Genomic DNA, 16,272 nt, shown 5'->3' with positions numbered 1-16,272 from the left:
CCTTGTTTATTTTTTTTTTTCTTTCTTTCTTTCATCCACCAAAACCATGTCTAGCTCTAGTTTCCATTTCGAAAAACAGTCGGTACTACCATCGACCGACCCCAAATCCCCCTTCTTCTGTAATCTCCCATCCTACGAGTCCAAACCCATCGACCATCTCATTGATTTCTTCAAGTACTGGAAATATTTCATCAAAGCAATCTTATACTACTTCAAAGAAATCGCTCTTGTCAAGGAATTGGAAGCTAACTTAAACTACCAATTGATCAATGCCGTCCAGTTTCCAGGCTTTAAAGACTTGCCCCACAAGATTTTACAAGAAATAAATGCCGCCAACAACGCCGGAGTTGTATCCCCTAAAAGTGGTACCCCAACCAACGAGTTGAAAAAAACTTTATCCAACACCAGCATCGCCACTACAACCTCCGAAAAACGCCCTGGTCTATTCAAACAAAAGTCCAATGGCGGTAATAGTCCATTCCTAAAATCAAACCCATTGCATAAACGTAATAGTTCGTTGACATCTATAAAACTGCAAACCGGCCCACCTACTCCGCCACCACAACAACCACAACAACAACAACAACAACAACCAATATTACCACCAGTCCCCAAACAAGAACCCACCAACGATGTAAAAATCCCTGCTTCGTTCTTCCCCGACGACTCAATATATACAAATTTCCCTTCCCTTCTTCTCAGCTCCCACCACACCTTATTCAACAACAGTTACAAACTCACCAAGGAACTCAACGCCAAACTCATTCCCAGACTAGAAATGTTATTGAAACAGTTGTCTCACAAAATCAAAGAAATCAAAACTTCCTTAAAAAACGACTCGTTCGCCAACAAGGACTTGATAAAAGAGATTTCCAAAACCGGCCAGGTCTTGCGCAGGTACACCTCTGCCGTTGAGCTCTACTGTGGTGAAGTCCCAGTAACGAAAAAGTTTGTTGACGACGAAGAAGAACTTGCTGCGTTAGACGACCCGCTATTGGTCAAGTTGCAAGTCGACTACAGATTGAAGAACCAATTGATTATGGAAAACTACATGTTTGCATCGTACTTGAACTTGCAAAGTATTGCTCGTGACTTGTTCACCTACATCTTAAAAGAGTTAAACTGGGTCATCGACAAGTTTGGCAAACTCCACTTTAACTCCGAGTACCACCAATTCTTGAAAACCAAGGTCAGCTGCTCCTCAACCCAGGATTGGCAATACTTTATTTCGCACAACCCATGCTTTATCAACACTGCCGAGTCAACCGAAGACAACCCAAAAAGAGAACTTAGGACATTCAAATCCATCCAGTTGCCCTACGACAACTCGGTCCAAAACAAGTGCATACGGTTTGGCATGATGTACAAAAAATCCAAAGTCATGAAAAGCTACACCCGGTGCTACTACGTCTTGTCATGCAATTACCTCCACGAATTCAAGTTTGACGATGATGTCAACGTCACCAGCAAAAAATCAAAAGATAAGATCGGCGGGTTTATTGGCCACGACACTGAGCCCATCAAGTCGTACAACTTGAACGAGTACACCATCACGCCCAAAAACGACACCACCTTCAAGTTCATATTAACCAAAAACACCACCAAATCCAAAAGAACGTTCAAATGCGCCACCGAATCTGACTATAACAACTGGTTTAAAGATTTATCAGAGTTGTTGAAATTTGGAAGCGACCACTACGCAAGGTATTCGTTTATCCAAAAGAAGGTGCACCTCTACAGAGCCTCAACTGTCCCGGAAAACAAAGCGGGACTCAAATTGGATTTGGGGAACGCCCTGACGCCGGCATTAACGGGAATGTTTACTCCAAGTATCAAAACCCCCAAGCAATCGCCATCTGAAGATAACCCATTTGAAAATATGTTATCGGATATCCCTACCCATTCTACGCCTACAGGAACCCCGAAAATCCTTACTCCGGAACAGTCTTCCACCAACCTTGTTGCTGCTGATACCCAGCACCAGGAGTATCTTAAATTGCAAAATGCATTCTTGCACCAGCAACAAGAAATATTGGATATGCGAATGAAGGAAACAACCACGTTTGATTTGATCCAGAAAAAGTTGGACAAAATCCAGGAACACCAAAGTCCGTACTTGTCGACTAGGGGGTCTTCAGAATCACTCAACTCGTTTGTGATCCCCCTGCATGCCGTACCTACCGCTCAACAAGTCATAGACGATCATTTGAAACACCATTCGGACAAACCAATAGTGTTCAACCTAGGCGAAACCACAGAAGAAAAAACTCCTGCCATTCCTACTGTTTTGATTAGTGAAAACCATTAAATATATATATATATTTGATTTCTGCTATACACAATCTCTAACCCCTCTGATGTTTCGCACAGCACTTTTGAAACAGTGGTGTTTCCACATATTAAACTGAACTATACTCTCATACGCAACCTTATCTTGTCTGTACAAGTTTGCTGCATCGATATTTAACGGCGAATCCGGTTCTGGTTGGTCCAACAACATCAAAATGGCCACCACAAGGTGTTCAAGATTCCATGCCGGTGACCAGCTTTCCTTCTTTAAAATGTCTAGACATATTTCGCCAGTCGTCAAATTTATATTTGGATGCACTATGGGCGTGATAAATTTTATCACTGGCGGATCAATAGGATACGACGTCGGCACACTTATACTCAACTTCCATTGCCCGCCATAGTAATACGGAGAATCGGGTTTGCCGGGCTTGGCAATGGTGGCTTCCCATAATAAAATGTTCTTGTCTGGCGAGACCGGGCTTAACGATACAATCTGATCATTGTTGAGTTGTGGTAACTGTTTCTGGTACTGGTTGTACTCCTTAAATAATCTCTTTTCAGCCATGGCGTGGAGTAGCAGAAGTACGGTGAAAAATAAAAAAAAAAAAAGAAAAGAAAGAATGACTTGTATTTATAATTCTACTGATGCTGTCTTGTGAAAAAAATCCCCACAGTCAACACTCAACGGCTCTAAAAAAAAAGACCGAGGAAGTGAGTGCAACTATTTACTTTCCAAAATAGCAAAGCACGTGATGACTAGGTAGAGTTTTTTTCAGACTGATTATCAGGCCTAGCTAAACAGCCTATATCGCTCTGACAAATGCTTAATTTTTTATTGGAGTACAAAACTCCTGAACCGCGCACAACACACCGAAAAAAAAAAAAAATTTTGAAAAATTTCACTTGTCTGACTCATTCTTCTTTACAGCAATGAGTTATTTCAAGTCTTGCAGAGGGTGTCTCAGGACATTTGCTACATCCACAATCAAGCATGAGAAAAAGTTAAACAAGTACTCCTCGATCGTTACGGGCGACCCATCGCAGGGGGCATCACAAGCAATGCTTTATGCTACCGGTTTCAGCGATGACGATTTCGACCGTGCCCAAGTCGGTGTCGGTTCTGTTTGGTGGTCAGGTAACCCATGTAACATGCACTTGATGGAGTTGAACAACAGATGTTCAGAATCAGTAAATAGGGCTGGCTTGAAAGCCATGCAATTTAATTCTATTGGTGTGTCTGATGGTATCACCAACGGTACAGAAGGTATGAAATACTCCTTACAACTGAGAGAGATCATTGCCGACTCCTTTGAAACCATGACCATGGCCCAACTATATGATGCTAACATTGCTATTCCTTCCTGTGACAAAAACATGCCTGGGGTATTAATGGCTATGGGAAGACACAACAGACCTGCCATTATGGTCTACGGTGGTACTATCTTGCCCGGGTCTCCAACTTGCGGAACTCAAAACCCCGCTGTTGCCGAAAAAATCGATATCATCAGCGCCTTCCAGTCTTACGGACAATACTTGTCAAAACAAATCAACAACGATGAAAGAATAGATATTGTCAAGCACGCCTGTCCAGGGCCCGGCGCATGTGGTGGTATGTACACTGCCAACACCATGGCCTCGGCCGCTGAAGTCTTGGGTTTGACCTTACCATTTTCGTCTTCCTCCCCAGCAGTCTCTAAAGAGAAAGCAGAAGAATGTGCTAATGTCGGGTTCGCTTTAAAGAATTTGTTAGAGTTGGACTTGAAACCAAGAGATATTCTTACCAAGAAATCATTCGAAAACGCTATTGCCTATATCATTGCCACTGGTGGTTCTACTAACGCTGTTTTGCACCTTATTGCTATTGCCTCGTCGTTTGACATTACCATCACTGTTGACGATTTCCAAAGAATCTCCGACAATACCCCATTATTAGCCGACTTCAAGCCATCCGGTAAGTACGTCATGGCCGATTTGCAAAATGTCGGCGGTACTCCTGCTGTTATGAAATACTTGATCAAAGAAGGTATTATCGATGGTACCCAATTAACTGTCACCGGTAAGACCATCAACGAAAACTTGAGCAAACTTCCCGACTTGCCTGAAGGCCAAGATATCGTTAGACCAGTATCCAACCCATTGAAACCAAGTGGTCATTTGCAAATCTTAAAAGGTACATTAGCTCCAGGTTCTGCAGTGGCAAAAATCACTGGTAAAGAAGGTACTTATTTCAAAGGCAAGGCCAGAGTATTCAACGACGAAGGCGCATTCATTGTTGCCTTGGAAAATGGCGAAATCAAAAAGGGCGAAAAAACCGTTTGTGTGATCAGATACGAAGGTCCAAAAGGTGGGCCTGGTATGCCAGAAATGTTGAAACCTTCCTCTGCATTAATGGGTTACGGTTTGGGTAAAGATGTGGCTTTGTTGACTGACGGCAGATTCTCTGGTGGTTCCCACGGTTTCCTTATTGGCCACATTGTCCCTGAAGCTGCTGAAGGTGGTCCAATCGCATTGGTTGAAGATGGCGATATTATTGTTATTGACGCAGACAACAACAAAATCGATTTATTGGTTGAGCCAGACGTTTTGGCCGAAAGAAGAAAACACTGGACTCCTCCACAACCAAGATACAAAAGAGGTACGTTGGCCAAATACGCCAAGTTGGTCAGCGACGCATCCAAGGGATGTGTTACCGATTTATAAACACCACCCTAAATACAAATAGTCATAGAAGGACTGCTAATAACTTGCATTATATATACGTATATCCAAGAACGGATTACTTTGTTCTAACTATATAGTCTTCTCCAGATTGGGTAATGTATCTCACCCACGGATACGACTGGTATTGTAGTTTAGGTTCGTTGATTCTCAAGTATCGAACTTGGATTCCGCTGGTGGTGAAATAAGGTATGGAAAAGTTTACCTTTATTGGTTTCTTGCTGATGATCGATTCAGGGTCGGTGACGGCCGGTAACCCCAACTCGGCTCTCATCGAAAATTGTTTCCCTCCAGGGAAAGTCTTCAATTTCCATATAAGGCACGACTTTTCCGGGATCCATTTCACAGACCCGTACTCTGGCAAAAACTTGGGGGTATCGGCATCTTCTGGAATAGGTATGACTACTTCGACATTATTAGCTGTAGACTTCTTTTTGATCTGCGCCTTGACCGTACACAAGATCTCAATACGCGAATGTTTATGCACTTTGGTCTTGCAATTGACCAATATCAACGGCTTCATAAGGAATTGCGACGACGATAACCTATACGACATCAATGTGAATTCGCCATCAGGCGGGATAAATGTGATCAACTTTTCATTCTCAAACTTCGACAATCGAACACACTGGTGGAATTTTATATCCTCCATTTCAATATTCTTACCACTATCGGTCGCGGCAGCATCGTTATTGCCAGTGAATATACCTTTATCATTTAATCCTAACCTCAAGTCAGGCATACCACTTAAATGCGATTTGATCTTGATCTCCCCCAAAATCTCACTATTCAATACTTGTCCATTGGCAGTAATCAACATGTTGATCGACTCAATAACATCTAAAAATGCTTCGTTTTTCTTGTAGAATATACCTTCCTTTCTCCAACTGACGGAATTGGTCAATGCATTAGGCGGAGCCACCAAGTGGGTCGGGGTGCTCTTGATCAAAGAATAATAGTCCTGAGTGATATATTCCTTAAGGATCTTTGTGTCTGTTGTTTGTGGAACGCCAAAATCCATCATCTCGTCTAGCAATTCATATATAATAACAAAATTGTCTTTAATACTCTCTTCCTCCAACGACTTAAAGTACTGAGTCATCACCTCCACCAACTTTGACAAAAATATAATGATCGTCATGATATTCTCATTCTTGCGTGTCAATGCACAAATGTACAAGTTATTGTGGTTGATGAAAATATAGTTTATTCCTTCATGATTGATAAACGGTTTGTATTCCCCTTCATCAACAGTGTTTTCCAACTCCAATAGTAAAAGCGGGAACTTTTCAATGGTACTCGAAGGAATATCTCCCTTATAATCTCTCGACAACAAAGGTTTCCCCTTGATATCTAAAAAGTGTATTTGTGATGCCATGATGAGTTGCTTGATTGACAGGAAGTTTTGGCAGTTTTTTTTTTTTTTATGTTATCCAACTGTCGATTTGTTGTTGATTGAGATTTTTTTTTTTTTTTTTCAACTTACGTGTTAAATGCTCAAAAATGTCCAAACAAAAACCACACCAAATATGTCTACACATATGATTGGACTTATCATAACCAGCTATAATGGGATTGCTAATACCATTTGAAGGGCGTTGCTTGGGCTGAATTTGTTGTGTGGTACTTTACATTTTTGGTCTAATATTTCTGCAAAAAAAAAAAAAAATTGCCGAAACTAACCTTTATTGTCCGAAATTTTTCAACCTACAATTGTTAAGGCTCACCACACATGAGATAAGAAACACCCTTCTACACTTCTTGCACACAACACAATGAGTAGAGGCTTTCTGCTGTTTCGTGACATTCTTTATATTTGTTCTTGTTCACACGACTAGTTATCAATTATAAGGATGTTAATTAAGGTTTATTTTTATAACATTTATATCTGTTTTCTTTTAACAACAACTCTTTTTATATCTTAATTTAATATTATATTGTTTCTAATCAAGATAGTTCAAAACTATTATAAACCTTATACCTTACAGCTTTTCAAGTTTTTCTTACAGTCTTTAGAAAGATCACTTTCCCCTCCACCGTTCCAGATATTTCGTATTTGCTTCACGAAAACCTAAAATTTACACAATGTCCTGCATGAAACTGAATCTAATTGTTTCGTGATTTTTTAAATTGTTATGATTCACGAAAAAAATGTGGTCTCATTTTTGTACCCCCCCCCCTCACCAAAACCAAAACAAATTACAACACATTCTTTTCCTGCCCTGGCAAACAGCTTTACTTTCCTTTAAGGCTTACTGACTATTATTCGTTCGTTCATTTCTCCCAATGTTGTTTAAATCTATAGTTACTTACTTATCCTTGGCATCATCTGTCTTGTCCATTGCTTCCATTAAAGTCGAAGGTAATGCGTTCTGGAACAACGACAGTGGTGAAAGATTTTATATTAGAGGGGTTGACTACCAACCCGGTGGGTCCTCCGAGTTGGAAGACCCTTTGGCTGATGCCAAGGTCTGTGAAAGAGACGTCAAGTATTTCCAAGACTTGGGTATCAACACCGTTAGAGTTTACTCTATCGATAACACCAAAAACCATACCGAGTGTATGGACACTTTGGCTCAAGCTGGTATTTACGTGATTCTCGATGTCAATACCCCACACTCCTCAATCACTAGAAGCGATGCTGCTTGTTCTTACAATAGTGACTATTTGCAAGAAGTATTTGCATCTATTGTAGAATTTGCCCAGTTCGACAACACCTTGGGGTTCTTTGCTGGTAATGAGGTTATCAACGATGGTCCATCTTTAGAAGCTGCTCCTTACGTCAAGGCTGTTGTTAGAGACATGAAAACTTTTATCAAGAACAGAGGATTAAGAACCATCCCTGTTGGTTATTCTGCTGCCAGTGTTGATGAGTATAGATTACCATCTGGTCTTTATTTCAATTGCGGAGACGATGACTTGGCCAGAATCGACATGTACGGTATTAATGACTATTCCTGGTGTGGCGACGCCAGTATGACTACTTCCCAGTATTCCCAGGAAATGAAAGATTTTGCAAACTATACCGTGCCATTATTCTTTTCCGAATTTGGTTGTAATGCTAAACACCCAAGACCATTTTCTGAAATCGAAGCAATTTACTCCACCGATATGTCGTCGGTGTTTTCTGGTGGGTTGGTCTACGAATACTCCGAAGAGGCTTCTAACTATGGATTGGTAGAATTAAAAGGCGACAGTGTCACCACCAACGACGACTTTGATAATTTAAAATCTGCACTTGAAAAAACCAAGAACCCATCAGGCGACGGTGGCTACTTGAAATCTACTGGCGGGAACAACTGTCCTCCAAAATCAAACATTTGGAATGTCACTGAGGAAATTCCCGACACTCCCAAAGGGGCATTAAAGTACTTGAAAGGTCTTGCTCAGCCTACTGGTCATGGATTTGACGCTTACGTCCAAGGCAACTGTAATGCCAAGGGAAACGATATCGACGACACCGGTAACTATACTTCTACCATTACTGCCTCTAGCCGTGCATCTCCAAGCCAAACCAGCCAAGCTACTAGCTCATCAACAACTTCTACTGGCTCAACTTCATCGAAAAAGAACGACGCTGCTGTTGCCAGTACTGGCTTCTTAAGTATCGTTGCTTTAGCCGCTGGTATCGCCTTGCTTTAGTGTGTATTCTACGTTTTTTTTTTTTTTTGTTTTGTTTTGTTTATTTGTTTATGTGGTACAATATCCCTATTTGTCTAACTTTTCTGCTTGATCCCGTACATCATCTCTTCTTTGTTTATCAAATGACCTATTGCATCAACCTCTTCTAACAATTTCTCAATATCGTAGCACCAATCATTCAATAAAGCGTTAATATGGTTATCACTGGTTCGAGGATCGCTTCCTTCAACGTGTTTGGTTTTGTCAAACTTGACAAGACCTTTTGGTCGATTAATCTTGGCAACAATCATTCCTTGGTTCACTAATTCACTAACATACAGTTCAGCTTCGTCGACAGATAGTTGCAACAATTGCGCCAATCTATCTAACCTGATAGATTGATAGAACTTGTTAATCACACGAAGATTATGCTCAATAATTCTCTTTTGCAAGTTTTTGTAGTTTGTTTCATCAGCAAATATCTTGGAATCGGCAAATGACGCTTTGTACAAGGATTCGATTCTTGACCAATGAATCAACTCGTTAGTGGTGAAAATATCCAACAACTTAACAATATTACCCTCAACATTCTTGGTAAACACTGTGTTTGATTTGATTCTGTTGATTAAATCATTTTGGTGGGGATCATAGGTCGACAAAACAATATAATAAATAATCAGCACCAAGTACTCCTTATATTCTGCTGATTCCTTAATCAACGGAATCTCAATCAACAACAATAAGTTCTTGACAATTGAAATGTAATCATAATCAAACACGTTAATGTCGATCAAGTATCTCAAATAAGTAGCCTTGAACTCATCAGCTTTGTCAAAGTTCCTTAACGATTTCAACAAAATCTTTCGACTCAAAATCTTGGCTTGGGCATAATCCCCCTTTTGTAAGGTCAATTGAATTTGCTCTAAAATATATTCAATCTTGTCACTAAATGGCATTAACGAATATGTTTCTACTTGTAGATCACACAATATTTCAACTGCCTTATCCAAATCATTCAATTTATTCAAGTGGATCTTGGCCAACTGTCTGGAAACAATAGCCCTTTCAACTTCAACAAAGATCTTTTTGTCTGTGACTGTTCTAATAGTTTCAATCAACTTCATCTTCAACTCTAATTGCTGTTTGTTGTTTTCATCCAACCTGCTCAAATTATCAATCACATCTTTAATAAACGCTTGAATTGACGACTTAAGTTGTCCGTGTTTCTTTGACAAAATAGTTATCAAATCATTCAAATAATCCCAGTCATTATTCGCGACCAATGTAGTAACAATCTTGTTGAGGACTCGTTTTGATGAAGCCAAATCGGACGATTGACGAGTCTGTTTCTCCAACACAAGGTACTTATCCAAAGCCTGCTTATAGTCAGAGATCTTTTCAATCAATGGAAATTGTTCATCTAAAGTAGCAGAAAAGTCTTTTTCAGCCTTAATTGGGTCTTCTCTTGACATGGTTGTGGTTAATCAGAAATGGTGGCGAACTGGGAAAAAAAAAAAAATCAACTCGATTTTTGATCAAGTCTGGTTTGCACAATCGTGCGTAAACCAAAAACAACCAATCACTGGTTTTAGTCCAACCTTTCCTACTGGGTAGCCCATTACAAGAGTAGTCACATCTCGGCACTCCCAAATCTCATATTCCAGATAGTTGTTGTTTGGTATACCCCAAAATACCCAGTGTGGCAACCCCCTCAAAAAAAACTTTTTGGTGTGAAGAAAAACTTTACCAACTCATCTCTTCACCATGACACAATCCGATTCCCAACTCCTCTCAATAGTCCAGAAACATTTGGAGCTCCCCGAAAACGATGAAAATGTTGTACTCATTGCAAAGTTCTTAATAAACTTATATGAAAAATCTACCAGCCCAACACTTGATGAATTCAAAAAAGTTGTCAAAGATAATGGGGGTGACGAATTTGAAGATGAGTTCATAAAGGATGTTTACAATCAAATATCACGTACCAGCAAACCACCTCAACCCATAAGGGTAGGTGAAATATATTCTGGAACTGTAGAAGGCTTAACGAACTATGGTGCTTTTATCAAGATAGAGAATACATCTGGCCTATGCCACATTTCACAAATGTCCTTTGACGGATCACGAATCGAGTCCACCAACATCCTACAACCAAAGCAGAAGGTATTTGCGAAAGTAATCGATATTCAAGCCAATCACACTAAAATATCCTTATCAATGCGAGGAATAAACCAGACCACCGGACAAGAAGAGTCAATACTCCGAGGAAGACACCATGAGCGACAGCCAAGACCAAAAAGAAAGTTGACTTCTCCCGAGCGCTGGGAAATACGCCAACTTATCAGTTCTGGTGCAGTGTCTGCTGACGCCTACCCAGAATTGGACGAGGAAGAAGATATAGAAAACCCACATAAAGAAAAAACCAATGATTTGCATATCGAGTTGAACGATAAGAAACCAGATTTCTTGAAAAGTGTTAAAGTCACAAAAGACTTTCCTGAAACCAATCCCATTCCTGTTAACCGGCTGGGTCCATTAAGCAAATCAGCGCAAAGAGGATCCAAGTTTGCCAGAGACTTCAAGGAAGAAAAGTTGAAACAAAAAAAGCAAAGACAAAAAGAAGAAAAAATACAATCAGAAATGTCAGACCCGTTATTTCAAACCTCAGAACCAGTAAGTAACGTCGACATTGATACCGAGTCGTTCATTTCAAAATGGAAAAAATCCAACAAGACAGAGACATTTGGGAAGCGGACCAGTCTTCCCATACAGGAACAACGATGCATGTTGCCTGTGTACGCCATGCGAACACAATTAGTTGAAGCCATACGGGAGAACCAGTTTGTAGTGATTGTTGGAGAAACAGGCTCAGGGAAAACCACCCAAATTGTTCAATACATATATGAAGAAGGAATGAATAAAATCAACGGTGATACAAAACTAATAGGGTGCACCCAACCTAGAAGAGTTGCTGCTGAATCGGTAGCAAAAAGAGTGTCTGAAGAAGTTGGGTGCCAGCTTGGAGATACTGTTGGTTATACTATTAGATTTGAAGACGTAACTAGTGAAAACACGGTAATCAAGTACATGACAGATGGGATGTTGGAACGTGAGGCGTTGAACGACCCGAATATGAACCGGTACTCAGTAATCATGTTGGATGAAGCCCACGAAAGAACAATTGCCACTGACGTTTTGTTTGCCTTGCTCAAAAATGCCGCTAAACAAAACCCTAACCTAAAAGTGATTGTTACTTCGGCAACCTTAGATTCAAACAAGTTTTCTCGGTACTTTAACAATTGCCCAATTATAACCATTCCGGGAAGGACATTCCCCGTAGAGGTACTATACACAAAAGCACCAGAAATGGATTATCTTGCTGCCGCATTAGAGTCGGTTATCCAAATCCACGTTGCAGAACCTGCTGGCGACATTTTAGTGTTTCTTACTGGTCAAGAGGAGATTGAAACTAGCTGTGAGGCATTACACGAACGAATGAAATTATTAGGCGACAATGTACCCGAGCTAATAATCCTCCCTGTATACTCAGCACTTCCTTCAGAAATGCAAACCCGTATTTTTGAGCCAACTCCGCCTGGTTCAAGAAAAGTGATTTTGGCTACCAATATTGCCGAGACATCGATCACCATTGACGGAATATACTATGTTGTTGACCCTGGGTTTGTTAAAATAAATATGTACGATTCCAAGTTGGGTATGGATTCTTTGAGGGTGACACCAATAAGCAAGGCACAAGCAAACCAACGTAGTGGTAGAGCAGGGAGAACCGGCCCTGGAAAATGCTACAGATTATACACCGAACAGGCTTACGAAAAGGAAATGATACCAAATACCATCCCTGAAATACAAAGACAAAATCTATCTCACACAATTCTAATGTTAAAAGCAATGGGGATTCACGATCTTGTAAATTTCGAATTTATGGACCCACCATCCACCACCACCATGCTTACTGCACTAGAGGATTTGTATATTCTTGATGCACTAGACGATAATGGGAATTTGACAACTTTAGGAAGGAAAATGGCAGATTTACCAATGGAACCTGCACTTGCAAAGACATTAATCCAATCTGTTGAATACGAATGTACAGAAGAAATTCTAAGCATTGTTGCCATGTTGTCGGTACAAACGATATTTTACCGCCCAAAAGATAAACAAGCATTGGCTGACCAGCGAAAAACTCGATTCCACCACTCCTTAGGTGACCACTTAACTTTGCTAAACGTTTTCCAACTGTGGTGTCGCAACAATTATAGTAAAACATGGTGTCGAGATAATTTCATACAAGAAAGAAGCATGCGTCGGGCTATGGAGGTACGAAAACAGCTAAAGTTGATTATGCATCGTTTTGGATACAAGACCATGTCGTGTGGCAATGATGTAGACCGGGTTAGGAGGACTTTCTGTTCTGGGTACTTTAAGAATTCAGCCAAAAGGCAGGAAGGCGAAGGGTACAAAACACTAAACGAAAACACATTGGTATTCTTACACCCGTCGTCTTCTCTATACGGCAAGAAACCGCAGTATGTTATTTACCACACGTTATTGCTTACATCAAAAGAGTATATGCACTGTGTGACAATCATAGATCCTAATTGGCTATATGAACTTGCACCAAAGTACTTTAGACCCGCGGATGCCAAAACCGTGCAAGAGATCAAAAAGAAACAAAAAATTGTGCCGCTATTTTCTCGACAAAAGAAAGATAGTTGGCGACTCAGTTCTCACCGCCCAGCTAAAAGGAGATAGGATAAATAGTTTGTAGTGTGATTTTATTTGCGGCATGCTGAAAAAAAAAAAAAAAAAAAAAAAAAAAAAAAGAAAAAAATAGCACAATTTTTCCCGCACTCAATAAATTTATTGGGGTAACCTACTTGTTTTCTTTCTTTAATTATTGTACGCTCTTACTAATGCAGTCTGCAAGATACGCCAGCGAACTCATCCAGGACCGGATAAGCTTATACCTGAGTGCATCTCCGGTATCCATATCTGGGGTACGACCATTAAAAAGAAGGTATTCCCGTCAACAGTCTATCCAAGCAGCCACCAGCACCACCACATCCATATTAGAATGCACACCTTTGGAATCAAACATGCACGGTGATTTTATAGATAAAAAGACAGGAAGGAAAGTAACTCTCAAGGGCATAAATGTTGATTCACAGATGAAATTACCTGCAACTCCCTATATGCCCACTTATGAAGGCGACTGTACTGACCCCGCTAGTATTTTTTTCGATGGAGATAATGTATCCTTTGTAGGGAGACCGTTCCCCTTACAAGAAGCTAGAATGCACCTTCAGCGAATCAAGGACTGGGGGTATACTACCATTAGATATTTGATCACATGGGAGGCGATGGAACATGCGGGACCAGGAAAATACGACCGTGAGTTTGTTGACTATACCATTGAAGTTCTAAAAATCATTGGCGAGATGGGCGGATTGTATGTGTTTCTCGAGTTCCACCAAGACGTTTGGTCACGGTATTCTGGAGGCAGCGGAGCACCTATGTGGACCTTTTATGCTGCTGGACTAGACCCAAAATGCTTTGCCAAGACCGAGGCAGCCATCTTGCACAACGAACCAAGGTTCCATGATTCATCAGACACCTATCACAAGATGCTTTGGACTTCCAACTACAAACGTCTAGCATCGCTTGTCATGTTCACATTATTCTTTGCTGGTAAGACTTATTTCCCTGATTTGAATTTGAATGGTGAAAACATCCAAGACTATTTACAAAACCACTATCTTGGAGCAGTGGAATTCCTTTGGAAACGTATTTGTCGAAAGCTTCCCAAATTGATAAAAAACGGAACCATCCTCGGATTTGAGTCGATGAATGAACCCAACAGTGGATTAATTGGGTATCCCGATTTGAGCCGAATTCCCGACTACCAACAATTGCGTGTTGGGACCACACCAACAGCTTTCCAGGCCATGAAATTGGGTATGGGGTTGACCTGTGAGGTAGACGAATACCACATAAGTGTGACTGGGCCCCGCAAAACGGGTATCAAAATTGTCGATCCACGGGGAACACGGGCATGGATTTCTCGTGCTAATGCAAAAAGAGTTGACAAACATTACGGTTTTAAGAGGTGTGCAGACTGGCCCATTGGCAAATGCATTTTTGCTCACAAAGGTATCTGGAAATGGACTGAAGGGTTTGATTTCAATTCTCTACAGGAACTCACACAAGAGCAACGATTAGAGGTCAGTTCTAAATGTGAAATGCTTGAGCCAGAATACTTTGCGAAGCTACACAATTCTAGTACCAAAATCGACGCTGAGTATTTTGTCAACAACCATTTTGTTGATCATTATATTGCATTTAAAAATGTTGTTAGAGAGGTGTGTCCCGATCTGTTTGTGTTTATGCTGACACCCGTGTTGGAAATTCCACCAACCCTAAAACTTGATGAGAGAAATATAATTGATAAGAAAACTGTGTACTGTCCACATTACTACGACGGGTTATCACTAATGTTCAAGTGCTGGAACGTGAAGTACAATGTCGACACTCTTGGGATAATGCGCAATCGTTATTTAAATCCGGTTTTGGGTATTGTGTTTGGAGAAAGAGCAATTAGAAATTGCTTAAAGAAACAGTTTATGGAAATGAGAAACGAGTGCAATACCCATTTGGGAGAAATTCCTATCTTAATGTCCGAAACCGGTATGCCGTTTGATATGGACAGAAAGCGTGCTTACAGAGATGGGATGTTTGATTCTCAAACGGCTGCGTTAGACGCCATCAGCAATGCTCTTGAAGGCGCAAATATGTCACACACTTATTGGTGTTACAACAGTGCCAACAATCACAAATGGGGCGACAACTGGAATAACGAAGACTTTTCATTTTGGTCTCCGGATGATCGTTTGCTAACGTTTGACGAGGATTATAATGAAAGCCAGAGTATCAGTTCGAGACGACGCAGACGAAGGTCATCCAAAAAAGATCCACGAGCTGCACTTCGTCGTGCGGTAGTAGCTACTAAAATGGGGTTAAGTGCATCGAGAGGCAGCACACGTTCGGCTGCTTCGGAGTCATCCTTCACTTCTGAAAAGGATTCGTCTGAGGGCTACGAGTCTGACGATACTTCGTCTCAGTGTTCATTGATTACTTCACATAGCCAGAATATCTACCACCGCCAATTCAAAAAATGCTACCCATCTCCAGACGGGGTGAGAGCTGTATCGGCTACTGTAAGACCATACATTATGGCCACAAAGGGCACAATAGTTGCTGTCGAGTTTGATATCAAGGCAGTCAAATATTCTTTGCTGTTATCAATCGACAAGTCAGATCTGTCGCTTGAAACAACCCCTAGCATTATATTTGTACCCAAATGGCATTATCCATTTTTAGACTATGGCGATATTTACTTGACTTCTGGGTACGTGAAATACAACGAGGAATTCCAGTATCTTGAATGGTATCATTATAGAGATCCGTCACTCCCCGAAGAAGATAAAGACACCACCCAAGGTATTTCCACAGAAACAATCATCATTAAAAATAATAGTGGGTCGTTAGAAGATTCAAAACTAGAAGAAGAGAAAGGTGTATTTGGAAACGATATAGGATGTCCAGTTACATAAACATAGAATA

General features: G+C 40.7%; 8 protein-coding genes across 8 annotated transcripts, besides 1 other annotated feature; 5 read left to right on the top strand and 3 right to left on the bottom strand. All coding sequences in view use genetic code 12, as the record gives it.

Moving 5' to 3' along the window:
- Nucleotides 1-46: 46 nt before the first annotated feature.
- On the top strand, nucleotides 47-2,308 carry CD36_55030 (subunit of the RNA polymerase II holoenzyme, putative; the record flags this gene model as incomplete). The annotated part of the gene is made up of 1 exon (XM_002420752.1): nucleotides 47-2,308. One exon carries the CDS (start codon nucleotides 47-49, stop codon nucleotides 2,306-2,308), a length of 2,262 nt encoding a protein of 753 aa, XP_002420797.1.
- Nucleotides 2,309-2,332: 24 nt separating this feature from the next.
- CD36_55020 (peroxin, putative) lies at nucleotides 2,333-2,857 on the bottom strand (the record flags this gene model as incomplete). Its single annotated transcript, XM_002420751.1, has 1 exon — nucleotides 2,333-2,857. The coding sequence occupies one exon, from the start codon at nucleotides 2,855-2,857 to the stop codon at nucleotides 2,333-2,335; it is 525 nt and encodes a 174-aa protein (XP_002420796.1).
- A 365-nt stretch (nucleotides 2,858-3,222) lies between these two features.
- On the top strand, nucleotides 3,223-4,992 carry CD36_55010 (2,3-dihydroxy acid hydrolyase, putative; the record flags this gene model as incomplete). The annotated part of the gene is made up of 1 exon (XM_002420750.1): nucleotides 3,223-4,992. One exon carries the CDS (start codon nucleotides 3,223-3,225, stop codon nucleotides 4,990-4,992), a length of 1,770 nt encoding a protein of 589 aa, XP_002420795.1.
- Nucleotides 4,993-5,068: 76 nt separating this feature from the next.
- On the bottom strand, nucleotides 5,069-6,388 carry CD36_55000 (Mu1-like medium subunit of the clathrin-associated protein complex (AP-1), putative; the record flags this gene model as incomplete). Its single annotated transcript, XM_002420749.1, has 1 exon — nucleotides 5,069-6,388. The coding sequence occupies one exon, from the start codon at nucleotides 6,386-6,388 to the stop codon at nucleotides 5,069-5,071; it is 1,320 nt and encodes a 439-aa protein (XP_002420794.1).
- Nucleotides 6,389-6,801: 413 nt separating this feature from the next.
- Nucleotides 6,802-7,004: a mobile genetic element.
- Nucleotides 7,005-7,296: 292 nt separating this feature from the next.
- CD36_54990 (1,3-beta-glucanosyltransferase, putative) lies at nucleotides 7,297-8,652 on the top strand (the record flags this gene model as incomplete). Its single annotated transcript, XM_002420748.1, has 1 exon — nucleotides 7,297-8,652. The coding sequence occupies one exon, from the start codon at nucleotides 7,297-7,299 to the stop codon at nucleotides 8,650-8,652; it is 1,356 nt and encodes a 451-aa protein (XP_002420793.1).
- A 74-nt stretch (nucleotides 8,653-8,726) lies between these two features.
- Nucleotides 8,727-10,103, bottom strand: CD36_54980 (proteasome non-ATPase subunit, putative; the record flags this gene model as incomplete). The annotated part of the gene is made up of 1 exon (XM_002420747.1): nucleotides 8,727-10,103. One exon carries the CDS (start codon nucleotides 10,101-10,103, stop codon nucleotides 8,727-8,729), a length of 1,377 nt encoding a protein of 458 aa, XP_002420792.1.
- A 292-nt stretch (nucleotides 10,104-10,395) lies between these two features.
- Nucleotides 10,396-13,404, top strand: CD36_54970 (RNA-dependent ATPase/ATP-dependent RNA helicase, putative; the record flags this gene model as incomplete). The annotated part of the gene is made up of 1 exon (XM_002420746.1): nucleotides 10,396-13,404. One exon carries the CDS (start codon nucleotides 10,396-10,398, stop codon nucleotides 13,402-13,404), a length of 3,009 nt encoding a protein of 1,002 aa, XP_002420791.1.
- Nucleotides 13,405-13,565: 161 nt separating this feature from the next.
- Nucleotides 13,566-16,262, top strand: CD36_54960 (glycosyl hydrolase, putative; the record flags this gene model as incomplete). The annotated part of the gene is made up of 1 exon (XM_002420745.1): nucleotides 13,566-16,262. One exon carries the CDS (start codon nucleotides 13,566-13,568, stop codon nucleotides 16,260-16,262), a length of 2,697 nt encoding a protein of 898 aa, XP_002420790.1.
- Nucleotides 16,263-16,272: the final 10 nt, after the last annotated feature.

This window comes from Candida dubliniensis, chromosome 5 (genome assembly GCF_000026945.1).
Source record: "Candida dubliniensis CD36 chromosome 5, complete sequence".
NCBI lineage: Eukaryota > Fungi > Ascomycota > Pichiomycetes > Serinales > Debaryomycetaceae > Candida > Candida dubliniensis.
The sequence above is the reverse complement of the archived record's forward strand: the minus strand, read 5'-3'. Positions and strand labels throughout refer to the sequence as shown.